Source organism: Montipora foliosa, chromosome 10 (genome assembly GCF_036669935.1).
Source record: "Montipora foliosa isolate CH-2021 chromosome 10, ASM3666993v2, whole genome shotgun sequence".
NCBI lineage: Eukaryota > Metazoa > Cnidaria > Anthozoa > Scleractinia > Acroporidae > Montipora > Montipora foliosa.
The window spans coordinates 3,192,704-3,210,203 of NC_090878.1; the positions used below are offsets into that span (position 1 = coordinate 3,192,704).

A 17,500-nucleotide genomic window follows, 5' to 3' on the forward strand; every position below is an offset into this window, starting at 1 on the left:
TTGACGTCACAGATTTCTTTGCATTGTGATGTTTCTTTGAAAACAGCGATGCAAATTAATTTGTGACGTCAACCTGGTATCGAATCCATTCCTCTTTATCGCTTGGCTATGGATCAAGATATGACCACTTTTCCCGTCTTTCGAAGCCTCAAAAAGGGAAATTTTTTTTATCAAAACTTTCTAAAAACAACGCGATGTATTTTGGACTATTTCGGAGAACAAATAAAGGGGAAAAGCGTGTTGAGGTGATGGTCACTTTAAAAAGCACCACACATCTTCTTTTAAGCATTTCACCCAACGACTCAAAAGGTAGAGATCCCTTTGCATTATCAGAGCAGAAGAAGATGGGTGTTGATATGCTACTGCTTTACAACAATCAAAGGCCTTGTTACCAATTGATTTTGTTTTTAATTTCAGGTCTTTATTAACTTTGCTAAAAATCAAACCGATGGCATCGCCGAAGAATTATGTGAAGAAGAGGAACCACCAGTTACTGACCGAGGATTGGACAGTGACGTTACCTATCTGAGATTGTCCGATCGTCTCACTGAAGTCAGTGTTTAACTTCGTGGCAACACATGCACAAAAGCGCATTGTTAACTCTTCTATCCGAAGTGTAGTTGCAATTTTCTTCTCAGATCATTTGCGATTTGAATGTTGTGGTGCTTGAAAGCGTCTATGAAGGAGATTTGTGGTAATCTTCAGGTTTTTGTGTTTTCAACGTCACAGAATACTGAGTGTGAGGCTTGGTTTCTTTAAACATGAGAATCGGCAGCATTTCGTATCTTCATTGTAAGAGTATCAGTGTCGTTTCCAGTCCAACAAGACATCATACGAAACAACGCCTGTAACGAAAGGCATTCTTTTTCGCACATCTCTTTGTTTCGTAATAAATGTTAGGGCATTTTGCTCGTGTAAACTGCAAAAGCGGGGAGTGCTTTGTACATTTTGCCATTATTTCGGGATTTTCTTGTTTTCCTGTCTGTTGCCTCTTGAAGACACAAGTAGTACAGTGGAAGTTCTCGAAGGGTACTTCCGCGGATCTTTTTCGCGTCAGTTGCCTGCTGTGGTACATTTAGTTCCTTTTGTTGTACATATATTTGTTTAATATTGACCAGTAGATAAGTTTTGAAGAAGTATGGATTCTAAATCCAGAGAGATAAAGTGACACCATGAAATACAAGTGACAACTTGACAGCGTGACGGTCGTTACCAAGGTAGAGAAAATATAGCTAAATGATTGCGTGACTAAAGTCACAAAACCTGAATGAACTCGCATACATTAAAGTAACGCGTTCATTTGTAGTCAATGTATTGACACGGACAGTTTGACTGATTATACACCGAGTAGAGGTAAGTGTTTGTTTTCGTTGTACTTGACTTTTCAAGGTCACTTCACCCTACTGTGGTCGACACTGTGTTAACCTCATTTTAGTTCAGTGGATGAAACCCTGCCTCAAGGTGTCACTGATCCACGCTAATATTTTCATCTTGCTTTGCACTGGTTAGGGGACTTTGTCGAACGAACTGGTGACCATTTCCTTTATTCTCATCATTTGCATGCTTGATCAAGTAAGTAAAAACGAAGCGAAACTTGTGTTGGTCATTTTTTGTCCAGTTCCTGAAAGTTCGCTGATATTATCTGGTCGTTTTTGGATTCTTTATTGGCTTGTAAAGATCCCAACAAGAATTCTGCTGTGTTTGCGAACTTCGAACTTTAAATCCGATTTCTTTTGTTGTCTGCGCCAGTCGTTGATTCGTTTTGAACTATGTTGAACATGACATCTTTTTTTGAAGTGAAAAGTCACGTATAGCGAATTCATATTTTGTACTGCATGAAATGTGCAAGTTGATAGCACGGAGTCAAGTTCATATTGAATTAGAGATATTAGGATACCATAGGCGGTACTTCCTTTCTCTCAGGAAAGATTTAAAGACGTTTGCTTGGTGAGACGAGCAACAGAGAGAACGGTTCTCTCTTTTGGCAAAAATGGTTCGCGCGTGGAAATTTAACGTCCTCGTCCGTCTGTTTTTCGCGATTGTTCGTCTCCCTCGCGCGATTGCGCGCGATTTTCACCTCCTGAGAGAAATGTGATCGCCATATAGGATATTTTAAATGTTTGACAAGACTCGGGAAACTTTGTTTTAGGAGTCTGTTGTGAAACTCGTGGTCTGGTACTACGTGGATTCACTGATTTCTACAACGAGTCAATTTGGTTTAGGAAATTTTAGAGATTTTTTTTGCCGTATTATTTAATGTTCAGAGTTTGTATTTTTAGTATCTTTTACGTAGAAACACCTTTCACTCACATCAGTTTTACAATTTCATAGCTCTAAGTATTCTATTGCCTTATAATAAAGCATGTCCCTTTTACATGGAACTTGTATTTTTGAATGATGACTGACGGGTTTTTGTGGTTATTTTCAGTTCAATAAACTTTGAAACGAATACAAAACGCTCGTTTAATGTTGTGTGAGTAAATGGTTTTAATTTAAGGAGAGGGTAAGAAAAGCCGAGTTTAAGGGTATATGATAGATTTTATGAAATGTGATACACTTCGTTTGCGATATGAAATGAATTAATAAAGCGACAGCAGACCTCCGTTTACACCGCTTTTTATTCGAGGAACGCCTCGTCTGTACCGAAGGAAGCATTTTGCTTGTGTGAACGGACCTCAATTCTTTGAGCCCTCCTTTTCGTTTGGTCGCCGACGGCATGACCAAAAGAAACTGTGTGCTCTGGGGACGAGAATGGGCCTCAAGAGGATTGATTGGCTCCAACGATCGCTTTGCACGCTTTTACTCTGCACGTGCGTGATCCATTCCGTATAAAAACATTAAGTTAGGGCGCATTCTTTTGGACTATTCCGGTTTACGAATAACAATACACGGAATACCAATTCCCAAAAGAACGCATCTGCCGAATTGGTCCCAAAAGTACACGATTACCCTATATTCGGAGTAGCCCCAAAAGAACGCGCCCTTAGTTAAATGAACTGTATCCTGTTCTCTTTCTTCTATAACTTTCACAGTGGTCAGTTACACAGTTTACAACTGTAGGACCAGATGAAGCGTCGTGACGAAATGTTTGCAGGAACTCGAGTATATATTAAGGATGTCATGCCAAAGTGATAGAATACGATGACAAATGATGATTCACATTGGCAAGATTGATTACTGACCGCCATTCGATGGTGTTTCTTGGCTACAAGGTGGGTATAAGCAAAACACTTGTTGTTCATCTTTGTTACTTCTAGACTTGATGGAAATCAGTACGTTTGATGTTAGAATGTGACTCCGAAATTTTTACAAGAGAAGTAGAAATGTTCTTTTGCATCGAGATTTCCCTTGGGAATTATGAGGCAAAGAAATGAGACCATGCCGTGAAATTTAACCTAAAAGCCTTGACGTCATATCTTTTAAGAAGAGCTTTATTCAAGAGTAATCGATGATGACTCGGGAGGCATGCTCGGAAAAATCCGAGCACTACCCACAGGGGTCGAAGTCCCAAGCTTCTGAATACTATCGGTTGTTTCACCACAAATCGAAAGAAGACGTCCGGGAATGTAGGAGAGTGACATTGTAGCAATTATCGTAAAGGGTATGGTGAATTTCTGCTCCGTGAATTGTGAGGGCCTGTTTGTATGAGGGGAGCCAGCTCGTTCAGGTGGGCTGGCCCTCTTTACCGATATCTCCGGTAATGCCCATTTTCTTTAGTAAAATCTCGGTTCGTTTATGTGAGAAGGCGGGCTGGCCGCTTGCCGAGATCCCGGTCTGATGAGCTACCGAGATCTCGGCAGGCCGGGCTGAAAAATTCTAATATAAATGGTCCAGCCCAGTTTTCAATTGTCATGACGCGTGGGTTGCCTTGCAAACGTGGCCAGATTTGCATGATCACAGGAATATTTTTGCATCTTTTGTTTTAAAATGCCACTCCGTACTTGCTAGAGCTAAAATGATCCTTCACTTCGAACCAAAACAAGAAAATTCACCAGTTGCCCCATGCGTCACTTTGACGGTTACTAGGCACGTAAACAAATTCCTGAAACCGGGCTGGAATCGTCCATGTACACTTCAGCCCTTTTACAGGGCCAGGGGCCATTTGCGAAACTGCCAATCGCTTGTTATGGAAAGCCGATCTTTTAAGATGTTTTCAAGGTAACAGAAAAAAAAAAAGTAACTGTGAAGTTTGACGACTTAAAACATCTCCGTTCTTGAGATACAAAGGAAATTGTGACACCCGAAAACGGCCCTTAAAGTTTCGGGACTTTCGGGAAACGGGCCCCAGCCCGCCACATATAAACAGGCCATGAGAGAGTGGTGTAATGGTTTCGCTCAAGTTAGAAATGAAAACCTCGCTCCCGGGTTGTTACACGCACAGTCGAAGACGCCAAGCTGATATAAGTTTACGATTTTTTTCTTTAATTGTTCCTTCGTATTCCTATTCTTGTGGCCTCTGGGCTCTTATCGAAGCGACACAGGACACCAACCAAGGAGTTCGTCAGATCAGGGTCTTGTAGAAGCTGGCGATTAAGGGAATGTCCCTGAGGGAACCTGCACTAAAACAAGAATAAAACTTTAAATACTGAACATAATACTTACCATCAAAATTGTTCCAACTTTTTCTAATGAAAGCGTTTGCATCCGGAGTAACAAATTTCAAAAACGCTTGCTTTGGATTTCAAATTTCCCGGGCGCTGCTATTTTGAGTAATTGTGACGTGTAATAGTTGTCCTAATGTTTCCGAACAAAAGATCTTTGCGTGAATGCAACAGAGCCACCATTACACGTCACAATTATTCAAAATGGCAGGTCCCGGGAAATTTGAAAACCAAAACAGGCGTTTTTGAAATTTTTCTATTTCCAATACAAACGCTACCATTGGAAAAAGATCAAACAAGTTTGATTGTAAACATACACCTTATTTCAAAATGGTCGCCATTTCAGCATTTTTTTGTTTCCATGCAAATTGGCCCTTACGGCCTCGTTCAAAGTTAAATATTCTTTTGAATTTTACGTTTGAGAGCGAGGCCATAAGGGTTAATTTGCATAGAAACAAAAGAATACTAAAATGGCAGCCATTTTGGAATAAGGTGTATTATGTTCAATATTTTACAATTCTTGTTTTAGTGTAGGCTCCCTTTAAAGGCCCACTCTACGGGCATTGCGTGCCACATAACTATTTTCATTAAAATTAAAAAAAAACACAACAATTTTCTTAGATGAAAATCCCGCCAAAGCTGAAATTCATCCAATCAGCTCGCTACAATAAGCGATGCGAATTACCATTATAAAAACAAACGGTCGAAATGCCTGTCGGTTGTTGGTGGGCCTTTAACATGGGTTTTCGTAACACTTTTTCCTTAAAATGTTTGGTTGTTTTACCTATTGTCTCCTTCAATAGAGATTTTCTTAATGAGTAACTGCGAGTTTCTTCCATCTCTTGCTTTGATTTGATAGGTAGATTGTATGGTTACAAGCAGCACAGACTGCGTTGAGATTCAATATTTATTGGTACAGTCACTTAATTCAGAAATAAATACAAAACTCTAGGATGAATTACAATCCGGCATATTTTGTCTCGACAGCAACTCGTTCGTCCACCAAATCCAACAAAACTTCTACCAGGGGCGCTGCAAACGTCCCTTGTCGCCTTAAAGCAGATTCTACCTCAGCTATCCACGCTTTTTCTTGTTCTGTCCTCAATTTCAATTCCTCTTCCTTCTGGACAGTACTCACTTCCAAAATTGATTCGAGATCCGAGGACGATATGTTCAGTATCGAGCAAGCTTTGCTCTGAGCCTCCTTTACAGCCGTCGGTGAGGTTTCTCTCCACTGTTTTTCGTTCAGTTCGTCGATTTTTCGTTGCACTGTTCGAGTTCGCGTGAGCAGCTCTTCCACCAATGTTCTAACGAAACCTTGGAACTCTTCTGTTCGTTCGCGGGCCTTGTCAAGTTTACGCTGTAGCGAGGCAATCGTAGCTTCACTCTGATTGGCCAATCCGTGAAGCTGCATTGTAGCGGCAGCCTCCATCTCACTCACCACAATTTTGGCCTGGTTGCGTAGCGTCTGCGACCTGCAAACAGAGCATAGGCTTTGTTCAAAATAAATGCGAAATAACCGATCTTTCATTTGCTCTGCGACTGTTTGCCTTGTCCAGTGTTAAGATGGATTGTGAGTCTGGTTGGGCACACTTTTTAATAAGAGCATCTTTCAGGCGTCTTAGAGCGGATAGTTTGTCTAGACGCGCAATGCGTCCTGTGCACGACTGTATACAAGGAAACATACGTAGTAAATATATTTTCCAAAAGTCGTCGATGGAGAATTGTACGTGTCACAACCTTCGTCCCGTTTTTACATTAGAAAAAATAAGAAAGGAATTATTTTGTATGTTTCGCTGTCTCCTCAGGCAATTCAGCCTTAGGGCTACAATATGAGATTAATGAAGAGATTATTCATTTAATATTTGTCACCTAATATAAAAAGAGGCCTTTTTCAAAGTGCTACAGTGTACTGGTAGAGTGCAAGGGATTTATATTTCGCAGATTGACGACTTGTTTTTCGTATTTTGCAAGAACAAATTATTACAATGGGGGAAGGGGGGGGGGGCATATTTTGTATATTTTGACTCTTCTCAAACTGGAATTTGGAAATAGTGTCAAGTGTTCTGTGACATCTTGTTTCCAAATTCATCGTTTTGTTTGGGTAAGAGACAAGCGTTTTCTGGAAATTGGAAACCAAAAAGGATTTTCATTAAAATGAAATGTGATGTTGTTTGTTTTTTTTTTGTTGTTTTACACCGCAGTATCAAAAGTGAGTAGATATTTACGGATAAACAAAAACGTCCGAATTGGTGTACAGATTGATTGTGTCAATTGTTGTTGCTTGGTTGAAGCTTATCTCGGCCACGCCCCGCCCTCAAAGCCCCGCCCCGGAAGCCCCGCCCCCGAAGGCCACGCCAACCAAATCTAAGCGTGGCCATAGCTTAACGTCAAAGGAATTTGATAAGCTTTCAACTTGTAATCATTCGAGCGGTGGTCTGTTCAATAACGTTCGCTGTTATGCTTGCTGTTCGTCAATCAACGCTGGAATGACCGTCATTGGCAAACAGCCACAAGAAATGAGTTCCGTGTGTTAACTATCCTTTACCTATTTAGTTGCTGGGTTTTTTTCTTTAGCTCCTCCTGACAGTTGCTCAATTGCTGATGATATTTTTGCTTTTCTCTCATTTCACTATCCAACCGAAGCTCCATGGTCTCCAGTCTTACTTTATTGGTTTTCTCTCTTTCTTTGAGCTGCGAGAGCCTGGAAAGAGAAATAAAAAGATGACAGAGTGGTTACAATAGGCCTTATTCACGATAGCCGCCATGTTGGTTTTCAAATTGTCATGCAAATTAGCCATGTGTTATGCTGGGGGGCAATCATTGGAAAAACGGCAAATTGCGGAAAATCGGCTCATCGAAATATTGAAATAACATTGCTAAAAGTCCATTTTAGTATTTAGAATTAAGTACCTTTTATAATAATTTTATATCTTTGCATTGCCTTTGACAGTTTGACTTTCTACTTCGTTAGCTGCTCATTTTTCACTAAAAAACGTCGAAGTAACTTGTTTAATCATTCTACTTCATTACTTAGGTGATAAACATTCAATGAACGTGAAACAAATCATCTGTGTGGCTAAGATGTTCGTTATAACCTCTCGAATTTGTGTTGTTTGCCCCCTCAGAAGTGTGTTGCTAATTTGCATGATAATAGCAAATCCAACATGGCGGCCATCGTGAATAAGGTCTATTGACCCGCGTTAAAACAAAAGCCTATTGCTTACTTTGTACTTACATTGTAATGCAAATGAGAAAAACTAACCGTGAAAAGGGCTATTGCAGAAAAACCTCAAAGAACAATGACCACAACCAGGTTTTTTGAGCCCGCGAGACTGAGCACCCCCAGCAAACCATTGTTTTAACGAAAACCGCTGGTCAGCAACCTGGTTCTGGTCATTGCTGTCTAAGGTCTTCCGCTATAGTCACAGATAAAAATAACTGAAGAAACAGTAAGGCCAGAAGGAAGAGAAAAAAAACTGGAAATTAATAGAAGAGGCTTAAATGAAACGAGATTAGAGAAAACCAGCAACGCACGACCAAGAAAGAACGAGTAAGACAGAAAGGGGTGGGATGGGGGAAAATGGAACGAAAGAGAAAAAATGAATGAATGGGAAAGGAGAGGAAAAGAGAGGAGAGAGCAAACAGGACTAGGACAAGTGATGGAGGAAGAGAGGAAACAAAGTAATGTCAAATGAAGAGCGACCTTAACTTTCAATCGATTTTAAAACAACTTATTTGCAATTGCAAGATCAAAGAAGGACCTCTCTTCCAAATTCTTTGCCGCCTCCGAATCTCTCTTAGCTTTTTCTTCCACTTCTTTCACCTTAGCTTTCATTTCTTCTAATAGCGTTTTCTTCTGCGTGGCCACGTGATCAAGTCGTGCTTTACTGTCCAGTAATTCCTTTATTTTTAATCTCAATTGTTCATTTTCGGCTCCTATCGTTCTAACAATACCAGCCAGACGAATACACTCCATCGTTGCCATGCGCAGTTCTTCTTCTAAACGCTTCCACTCTGCGATAGACAAGGCACTTGGTTTTGCGCCTTCTTCCGTCCGCTCTTTCAACTCGGCGATTAATTGCTCATTTTTTCTCTCGCTCATCTTCAAACTATCCGTTAAATGCTGGACAGAATTTCGACTTAACTGCAATTTAGCCAGCAAGGTGCTATACTCGGTCTGCAAACTTTCGTATTCGACTTTTTGAAGATTCATTGCTTTCACCGCTTTATCTTTTGATTTTCGCAGCGCGGATACTTCTTGTGTTAGGCTAAGAATTCGTTGCTTCGCGCTGGCCCACTCATTTCTCCGCGGGGTCTTCTTTATCATGCTTTTAACCTGTGGGGACTCCTGTGGACGCACAGGACCTTTACCCTTTTTAACACTGTTTTTAACGTCAAATGCCACCTCCTCATCCATGGAAGAAACATCCTCAGCGTCTAAATTCACGTTTATGCCAGAATCGACAAAGCGAGGGATGTTATCTGTCTGTGTGCCTTGCGTGACAACAGGAGCTTGAATTACCTCATTGCGTTGTGTGACATCAGAACCTTGAGTGGCACGTTGCTCTCCTACTTCTTTTGGAGGGCTCGTTAAAAGTCTATCCGCGATTCGTTTGACTTGTTCATCATAGCTACTCAAGGATTCCACTCCTTGTACAGCGAACTCTCTGTCCATACGGATAGTTCCGCTGTCATTTTCCGTCTGGGTGGCGGCTTCTCTGAGTTCAATTCTCTTTTCTGTAGGCTTATTCTCTCTATTCTCTTTTTTCGCTATGTCATCGTAAAGTCTTTTAATATCACTGTATTCGTCTGCAAGACGATTAAACTCATCTGTAAGACTTCTGTTCTGTCCTTTTAAGGCTTTCATTTCCTGCTTAAGAAGCTGGTTTTCTTCTTCAAGTTCGCCACTTATTGCTTGTCCTTGGAGAGCTTTTTCTTTCCAGCTCACTAGCTGGTCTTCCCCTTTCTCCACTTCGAGTCGGAGAACCTCAAATGCATCGTCTTTTGCAGCAATCTTCCTCAGTAACTCGGACTTCTCTGCTTCCTCTTCGCTTAGTTGAACTCGGAGTTCTTGTGTATTTGCAACATTATTAGCTTGCTGGACACGAAGTACGTCAACCTCCTCCAAAACTTCATGCCTTTCATTAGCCAGAGCTTCGTATTCATGTTTATAATAAGCCAACTCTTTCCACACCTGATCACTATCCAAGTGCCTCAGCTCTCGTTCCTCAGGTCTTTCCGGAAGTACAGCTTCCCTTCCGGTTTCCAAGCCGTCTGATCTCTCTTCATAGGTCTTAATCTGCTCCAATACAAGTTGATAATTCTCCTTCAGCATCCTGTAACGCTGTTGGCGCTGAGCATGCGTACGCCTGGTCTCCACAAGTTCAGCTTCCTTAAGCTCCAACAATTTCTTTAATCCATTGATCATAGCTCGGTTTTCACTTAACCTGTTTTCGAGTTCACCAAGTGCCGTAAGTTTGCATAGCCTTCTCTCTGTTGATTTGGTTTCTTCAAAGGCAACTTCTGACCCCGACTCCTCAACATTACTGTTTGGCTCATTATTTATGAGTTCTCCACTTGGCCCTTTTCCCAGTCGGTCAAAATATTGGTCCCGTCGAGACTGGGGATCGTTTGCTCCATTTGTCCTTACTTTCACTGGGCCCCAGTCATCGCCCTTATCAGAATCATTTAACCTCCCCTCCCTTTTGGAAACATCGACAGAACGAATACCCTCCCTCACAGTATCCTTCAATTCACCAATAATCAATTCTTTCACTTTAAGATCTTCTTGTAGCTTTGCTGAACTTTCCTTCAAAGCTCCATTTTCTTGAAGTAATTTAGTCTGCTTTTCTTGGAGAGCCGAGCATCGAGATTGAAGATCAACCACGGATTTTTGCAATGAAGCGACTTCTTTGCGATATTCCTGCTCGCGACCTGTCGCTGCCACTCGGTTTTTTTGCTGTACTTCTTTGTAATGTTGGATAACTCTGGCCTGTTCTGAAATTTGAGCTGTTGCCCGTTTGTAACTCTCTCTTGCCTCACCAAGTTCACTGGTCATAGCACCCAGTTCCCTTTCCAATTCAGCAATTTTAACTACCTTTTCGCTCAACATCTCTAATTGTTCTTTTACCTCATTTTCTTTGTTATTTAGCTTTAATTCGGCCTCATCGCATGTCTTTGCGACTTCAGCACTTTTCATCGTCAGATCTTCAACCTCAACCTCTAAAGCTTTTATCTTCTCTTCTAACGATGCATTTGCACTAATTGCCGAAGCCATATTTAACTTTTCCTCACTAAAATCGCTAACTTGTTTCTCCAGGTCCACTATTCGAACCTTGAGTTCGTTTTTTTCCTCGGTGATCCTGTCCAAATTCTCCTTAACTGTTTCTTCATCTGCCTTCTTATGTTCTTGATGAGCTTTCAGTAGACAGCTTAAATAATTATTTTCATCTCTCAATTCTTTCTCCTTTGTAGAGAACTCGCTTTGTTTTTCATCCATCTTTTGCTTGAGTTCTTCATTCTCGAGTAGCAAATCATGATACCTTGTCTTGCAGTAGTGAGATTCGTCCTCCGCTGATAAAACGTTCTCTTTAAGTTCTTTGATCTTTTCATCTTTTAACTGCAATATCTCCAATACCTTTTTGTCTTTGTGCTCGCTTTTTTCCTTCTCTCTCGTAACAACCATACTCACGACGGACGTCACATCTGGTTGTGAAGATTGCAATCTTCGCCACAGATTCCAGACAAAATCCTTGTCTGCTTTACACTGCTCTAGCTCCTCTAATATAGCTCGATTTTCAGCAATTAGGTCGTCCACCATTTTATGATCTTTAGATGCTTCCATCGCGTCAAATAAGTTCATTTAATACAATGGCTTTAACACAATCGTCGATCGATTGAAGCCTGCTTCCCTCGATTTCAGTCAAGCGATTGAGCTCTTTTCCTCCACAACGGAGCAAAAAATACCCATCTTACATTTTGATGTGTTTCTATGCATGTATCTAATCTTATCACCAGGAGAAACTCTTCATTATCACAATGATCTTCGACTGCCTTTCCAACCGCCATTTCCGCCATATTGGTTTAAGTCCTAGTCTCTCTCGAATGCTGGACTCGTACCCAGTCTTATAGTTTTTGAAGATGACGTCAGCTACGCTATGCGCATTACAGGTGAGAACCAATCAAAATGCGTGCATTATTGAGCTCATTATATAATGTCTACCAACGAGGATAAAATTCAATGTAACATGGTTATAACTTTAATATAAGATATTGTCTTTCTGTTATTAAAAAATGAAAAAAACTGTAGCTTTCATTTAATGCGACATTTACAAGTACAAGTGCTCAGTGCTTTATAAATCATTTTTTTCATCAGTTGTAGAAAATTATTCTTCAGAGACTCTTAAAAACCTCAATTTTATTGCGTCGTTTTCATCCTCTCATCCACCCAGTGTTGATTTATTATTTAGAAACGTTGTCTTAACAACACCTGTCTCGCACCCATGAAACAACGGTTTCTACAGAAACTCAAGTCAACTTGGAGACTTACTTAACGTCTTATGCTGAAATACGCATTCGAGGGGGAGGAACATACTTCGGTTTCTCTGACGATACCTTGTTTTAAACCTGTTCACATTCAAATGAGAACAGCCTTACTACTTCAATGCTATGACTGCAATGTTTCTCCGCGACACAAAACTGTCACCATAGCAACACAAATGAGATCTCTCGTAAGACTTTTTTTAGAAAATTCATTAAAGTGGTACTATGATCAAATTTTTACCCCTTGATTTTTTGAGAGTATCACATAGAATTCATCAAGACATCTTTAAATCATTCGAGTTTAAGAAAGTCAGTACTACAGTTTACAAGATTTGAATTTTTCCAATAACTGAGAAATTTATATTTCTCTACCAACATATTTTTGTATAAAGCGTTCGGTTCGAAGCAAGTGTAGGTTCGATTTCCGCCGCTCACGCGAATTCTGGTTTTCGAAACAGCGACTGGTAATATCGAGCCTAAAGCAAGCGCAGCGACCAAAAAAGGTTTGAAAAATCTTCTCACCAATTTGAACAAGAAAGAAATCGGAAGATACTAGTAAATCTCGAAAAGATGCAAGAGCAGTAACTGGTCAGTTCATAGTTTTATACATGAAGCTTTGAGGCTGAAATGAACCAAAGCGTATCCAACACAATAGAGAAGGAATGCAAGCTGTCTCGGTCCCACTGATGTTTTGTTCTCAAATAACTGATATGACCATATGTGTTGAAGCTAATAGCAGCAATATAATGAATAGATAATGGCACTTTCCGCTAAGGCCAATTACATGTATTATCCTCTGGTTCTTTTAACCAGAGTTAGTAACTCTGTTTTAACTTTTGGTCTATGTAAAAGATTGGAAAATCCGCTGGGACTCCTCCCTCCTTTCTGTAAAAAGCAAGTAATGACTCTATTTCAGTTCTATTGTTGCATTGATTATTGTTTATTCATTTATTGATTTTATCCTATTAGTTATTTAGCTTTCTTATTTATCTGATACTGCAAGGGAGTTCGAAATAACAACTAAAAAGTGTTTGTAAAGGAATCAAAAACATTTTCGGCCTACCCTACCCCGGTGAGAAGTAATTAGTCCTTGGCAGCTGCTGTGGTAACACGGTTGAACAATGACGAGGAATTATAAAAACTAGGATTTATTCAAACCAAACACCAGCAACGTAAGCAGAAGGAAAGGATGAAAATGAGCGATCACACATCTCCGCAAACTCGAAAAGAGGGAACAGGTTGTGGGTGCTTGAAGAAAGTCAGTAATTTCATCACCGGTTCGCTGGAAAAAGGGTTTTACAGGTTCGGAACAAGTTTATCATGCGTAATATTAATTAAAGCTTATAGCTAGAGAACAACACTTGGTGATTCAGCGGATTTTTCGCAATGTTAGTTGACTTCAAATCGTATATTTTTATCTTGTCCGTCGTCAATTGAGGATAATTATGTGTTCGCTTAATTTTAATGAATCTCGCCTCCGAAAATCGTCAAGTTTTGGAAATGAACCGGCATTTTTTTCATCGGTTTTTGTGAGCCAACTTACGTAATCGTATTTTTCGTAAATTTGAAGATTTCGAAAGAACTTTTCATATCTTCAAAACAATCTCTCAAGTTCTACCACATTACATTTTGCTGCGAGAGCAATATTTGTCAAACATCCTGTTAAATAAAACTATGAAACCTCCTCAAGTTATATCAGTTTACAAATGCTATGTAAACCTCTTGACAAGAATGTCACTTTTGGGTAAATATTAACTTAACGATATTGCGTATTGTCCATTGCAAGCATTTGGTCGCGTTTCGATTCTCAGTCGCATTTCCTAGCTTGCGACTCTTTTCCGTTGGCAGCTGTTTTCTTCTTTGATGGCGGATATTATCGAAAATCGCGATAAGACGGATAAGTTTCAAATAGAGCTGGGTAAATTTGACGCCAAGGTAGGTCGATCGAACTCTATTACGACATTTAAAATACCAACTTAACGCAATTTTATTACGTTGTTAGGTAAGGTGATAAATTTTAATTATTTGTTTTGAAATGTATTTCATTGAGAATTGTGACGTGACACGATAAACACAAGTTATAAGCTTAAATAAGGACAGCAAAGTGTGTTCGGTTTTTGGTGGTTTTCACGTTGCGAAAACGCCGCCATGTTGGTGGACAAAAACGAAAGCTCCTTTTTGTTCGTCCACAAGCAGTTGTACATTAGCTTTACATCATTGTTATGTGTGTCTCGTGAGATTGGTTGCAATTATCTTCGATACCGATTTATTAGGCAAAGATCTTGGGCAGGGGAACCCCTCTTTGTTGATAATGTGTTTTTTAGCAATTAGAAGGAATAATTTAAAGTCATTCGTCCGGGAAGTAATATTTTAATCATCAGTACCAAAAATTATTCACATTGAGTAGAGATCCCGCTCATTTTCATAGTGTTCCAAGGAAGATCGATTGGAATTCCAATGATCATTAGCTTTTTTTACAGTATCAAGACCACCCTTTTCAATAACAAAAATTATTTGTCCATGAAATAATTTCATTGTTGAATCTGTCACTTGCATGTTTTCATGAAAACCTTTTTTATAAGCTTTGATACTTGTCGGTGGAAATTACATTTCTGTTTATCGAAATAACTTTCTTACACATGAAGTGTAGATGTAGGCAAATTGTGCCGGTCAGCGAGTCAATAAGTCTTTAAGTTATGAATTGCAGGAACCAGCATAATGCAGAATTATGCAGCAGCGTTTTGGGATGTGAAAATGACACCTTAGTCTCCGTTGTAGTCAATTTTCATGTCGCCGTACATCATTGCATGGTGACACTAAAAACAGATGCAAAAGAGACAAGTGGCACCTCGATATTATTAGCTGAAAGCATTTGTTTCTATTAGCCCTCTTTACTCCTTCCTCATCAGTGCCGTGCTGCACAATTTTCCTCATTAGACTGCAGTTTTAGATTCACCTTCTCCTCAATATATATTTGTGATTTGTTATTCGTCATGAAAAAATGGTTCTTTTTATATCTCACACTGTGCTATCTTCCTTCCACAGACTTGGAAAATTAGTTGGTGGAAGCCCATGGATAACAATCTTGATTTCCTTGATTGTCTCTGGCTTGTGTCTAGTTGGCCTGATTGAGTTTACTCAGGAGAGTCGTGGAGACAAGTTGTGGACCCCGGCAGATTCCTTAGCTCAGAAACATAAAACCTGGGTCGATGCAAATTTTCCAACAGAACTGCGTGTGTCCGTAGTACTTCTTGTTGCTGGAGATGTTCTCACTCCTGTCATTTTAAAAGAGGTGAGAAGATTGTTCAGAAGGGACTCATTATTAATAGTAGTGTTTAGCAAGTGATTTTTGCAATAACAAGATGGGATCTTACTTGGGTATTGTGTTTCTTAGGCAAGAACTGCATTAACTGTTGACTCTCTTCATTCTGGACTGAGTTTTTTAAAACTCGGTTCACACCTATATCCTAAGTTAAGTGTGATGTGTGATTGGGTTCAATTTCAAAGAAACTTTGCAATATAATAGTAGATATTGATTTCCAAAAGCATAATTACTGCTTTTGATAAGGAAAAATTGTAAAGTGCCTATCACCTCAACACACTTTTCCACTTTATTAATATTCTCCAGAATCATCCCAAATACATTGTGTTGTTTTTACAACCTTTTGATTGAAATTTCACTATTTTATTGGCTTTGAAAGACGCAAAAAGTGGTCAATTACTTTGATCCAAAACCAAGCAATGAAGAGGAATGGGTTCAATACCAGGTTGACGTCACAGACTGCTTTGCATTGTGATAGTTCTTTGAAAACAGCAATGCAAATTAAATTGCATTGCTTGGTTATTGATCAAAGTATAATGGTTACCATTTCTATCCATCTTTCAAAGGCAAAGGTAGTAAAAAGGTTCCAAAAACTACACAATGTTTTTGGGACGATTTCAGGTAATGAATTAAGTGAAAACATTCGTTGAGGTGATAGGCACTTTAAAGCAGGTTAACAACAGCATCGCTAAATGGAGGTTGAGTGCCCCCGACACCCAGGAGCTTCCACTATTGGCAGCGAGCTCCTACATGGAGACTGCTTTCATGGCTGGCAAATCCAGGCAACCCAGCCATGTATATAGTATATATACAGTGGAAAAAGGGGAGGGTGGTGGGAGGGGGGGGAACAACCCAGAAACTATGCTTGAACATGGCACTACAACAAACAGGAGGGATTCCACGCGCTTGTGGACAACATAAGACCACTGACTGCACAGGCTTACCAATGCTGGCTCCACGCATGCATTGGCACAGTTGCATGAACAAACAACTCAAAAAGCAGGGGAGCGCAGACCCCTGCCGCACACAATGGCGCAAGTGCCACACAAAACACTGTTGGGCATGAAGGAACGTTGACATAGCAGAATGCACTGGTGCATGCGCAAAACAATTCCGCAGACACTTAGGGAACACAGCCGCTCCTTGTTGTTAACTCCGTTAACTAAATTACATTTAACTGCATTGAAATAAAGCTGGAAAACATCTCTTCTGCAATCATGACACTTATGGGACTTGGACCTGCATTTTAATATCAATGTGCATTTGGGTTTTGTTTTGGCATTCCATGTTTATAGAATGTTTTAACCACTGTTTCTGTTCTCAGTAATACAGAATTTGAAGTGAAATTAGTATTAGTGGTACCTACCATTTCTGTGTGACATTTTTGGTTCTCCTTATAGGCACTGATGATTCACAATAAAGTCAAACAACTGGGAAATGGAACGGAGATGGAATGGGAAAAAATATGCTTTAGGTAAAGGATAGTTTGAAGTACGGTGCCTACTTATTCAAAGGTATTTTTGCCCTGGTTTATGATTATGCAGGAAATGTAGATCTTAACATGTGTTATAGAAATCCAAAAAGAAAATAGAGGGTAACCATGCATTTTTCAAAGATAATTGATGAATAATATTTATAAAAATCTTAAAAATACAAAGTAATCTATGGCATTCTTTCTCAAATTGAAGCTTAATATTATTATCTCTCAAAAATGCATGGTTACCCCTAATTTTCTTTTTGGATACCAAGAGTACTTACTAAGATCTACTTTCTCTGGATAGTTTTAAACAGCACAAAGAATACCCCTGTATTAGTAAGCATGAACGATAGGAAGCCCGAGTATCTCGAGATGCGCAGAACATATGCACAGTAACAAATTATGGAAGGCACCATCCTTAAATAGACTATATATTATACTCTTTCGAGGAGCTAGTCTACACATGAGAGTCTCACCACCGCTAAAGAACCCAGCAAGACACAGATTTCAATATGTTATTTTGTGTGAATAAAAATGTTGCAAGCAATGGTCTTT

The 17,500-nt window shown here is 39.7% G+C and overlaps 3 protein-coding genes across 3 annotated transcripts in view; 2 read left to right on the top strand and 1 right to left on the bottom strand.

Moving 5' to 3' along the window:
* LOC137973792 (phospholipid-transporting ATPase ABCA1-like) overlaps positions 1-2,456 on the top strand; it is a 67,687-nt gene extending 65,231 nt beyond the window's left edge. Inside the window, 1 exon segment of the mRNA XM_068820678.1 lies at positions 418-2,456. Within this exon segment, the coding sequence (XP_068676779.1) occupies positions 418-564 (147 nt within the window). The 3' untranslated portion in view covers positions 565-2,456.
* Positions 2,457-4,516: 2,060 nt separating this feature from the next.
* LOC137973762 (centlein-like) lies at positions 4,517-11,696 on the bottom strand. Its single transcript, XM_068820645.1, has 3 exons — positions 8,366-11,696; positions 7,150-7,305; positions 4,517-6,076 (listed from the first exon to the last, which is right to left on the bottom strand). Exons 1-3 carry the CDS (start codon positions 11,464-11,466, stop codon positions 5,560-5,562), a joined length of 3,774 nt encoding a protein of 1,257 aa, XP_068676746.1. The 5' UTR covers positions 11,467-11,696; the 3' UTR covers positions 4,517-5,559.
* A 1,590-nt stretch (positions 11,697-13,286) lies between these two features.
* Positions 13,287-17,500, top strand: part of LOC137973144 (patched domain-containing protein 3-like) — a 29,153-nt gene continuing 24,939 nt past the window's right edge. Inside the window, exons 1-3 of the mRNA XM_068819897.1 lie at positions 13,287-13,448; positions 15,192-15,438; positions 16,869-16,942. Coding sequence (XP_068675998.1) covers positions 13,336-13,448; positions 15,192-15,438; positions 16,869-16,942 — 434 coding nt within the window. The 5' untranslated portion in view covers positions 13,287-13,335. The remainder of the gene's footprint in view (positions 13,449-15,191; positions 15,439-16,868; positions 16,943-17,500) is intronic.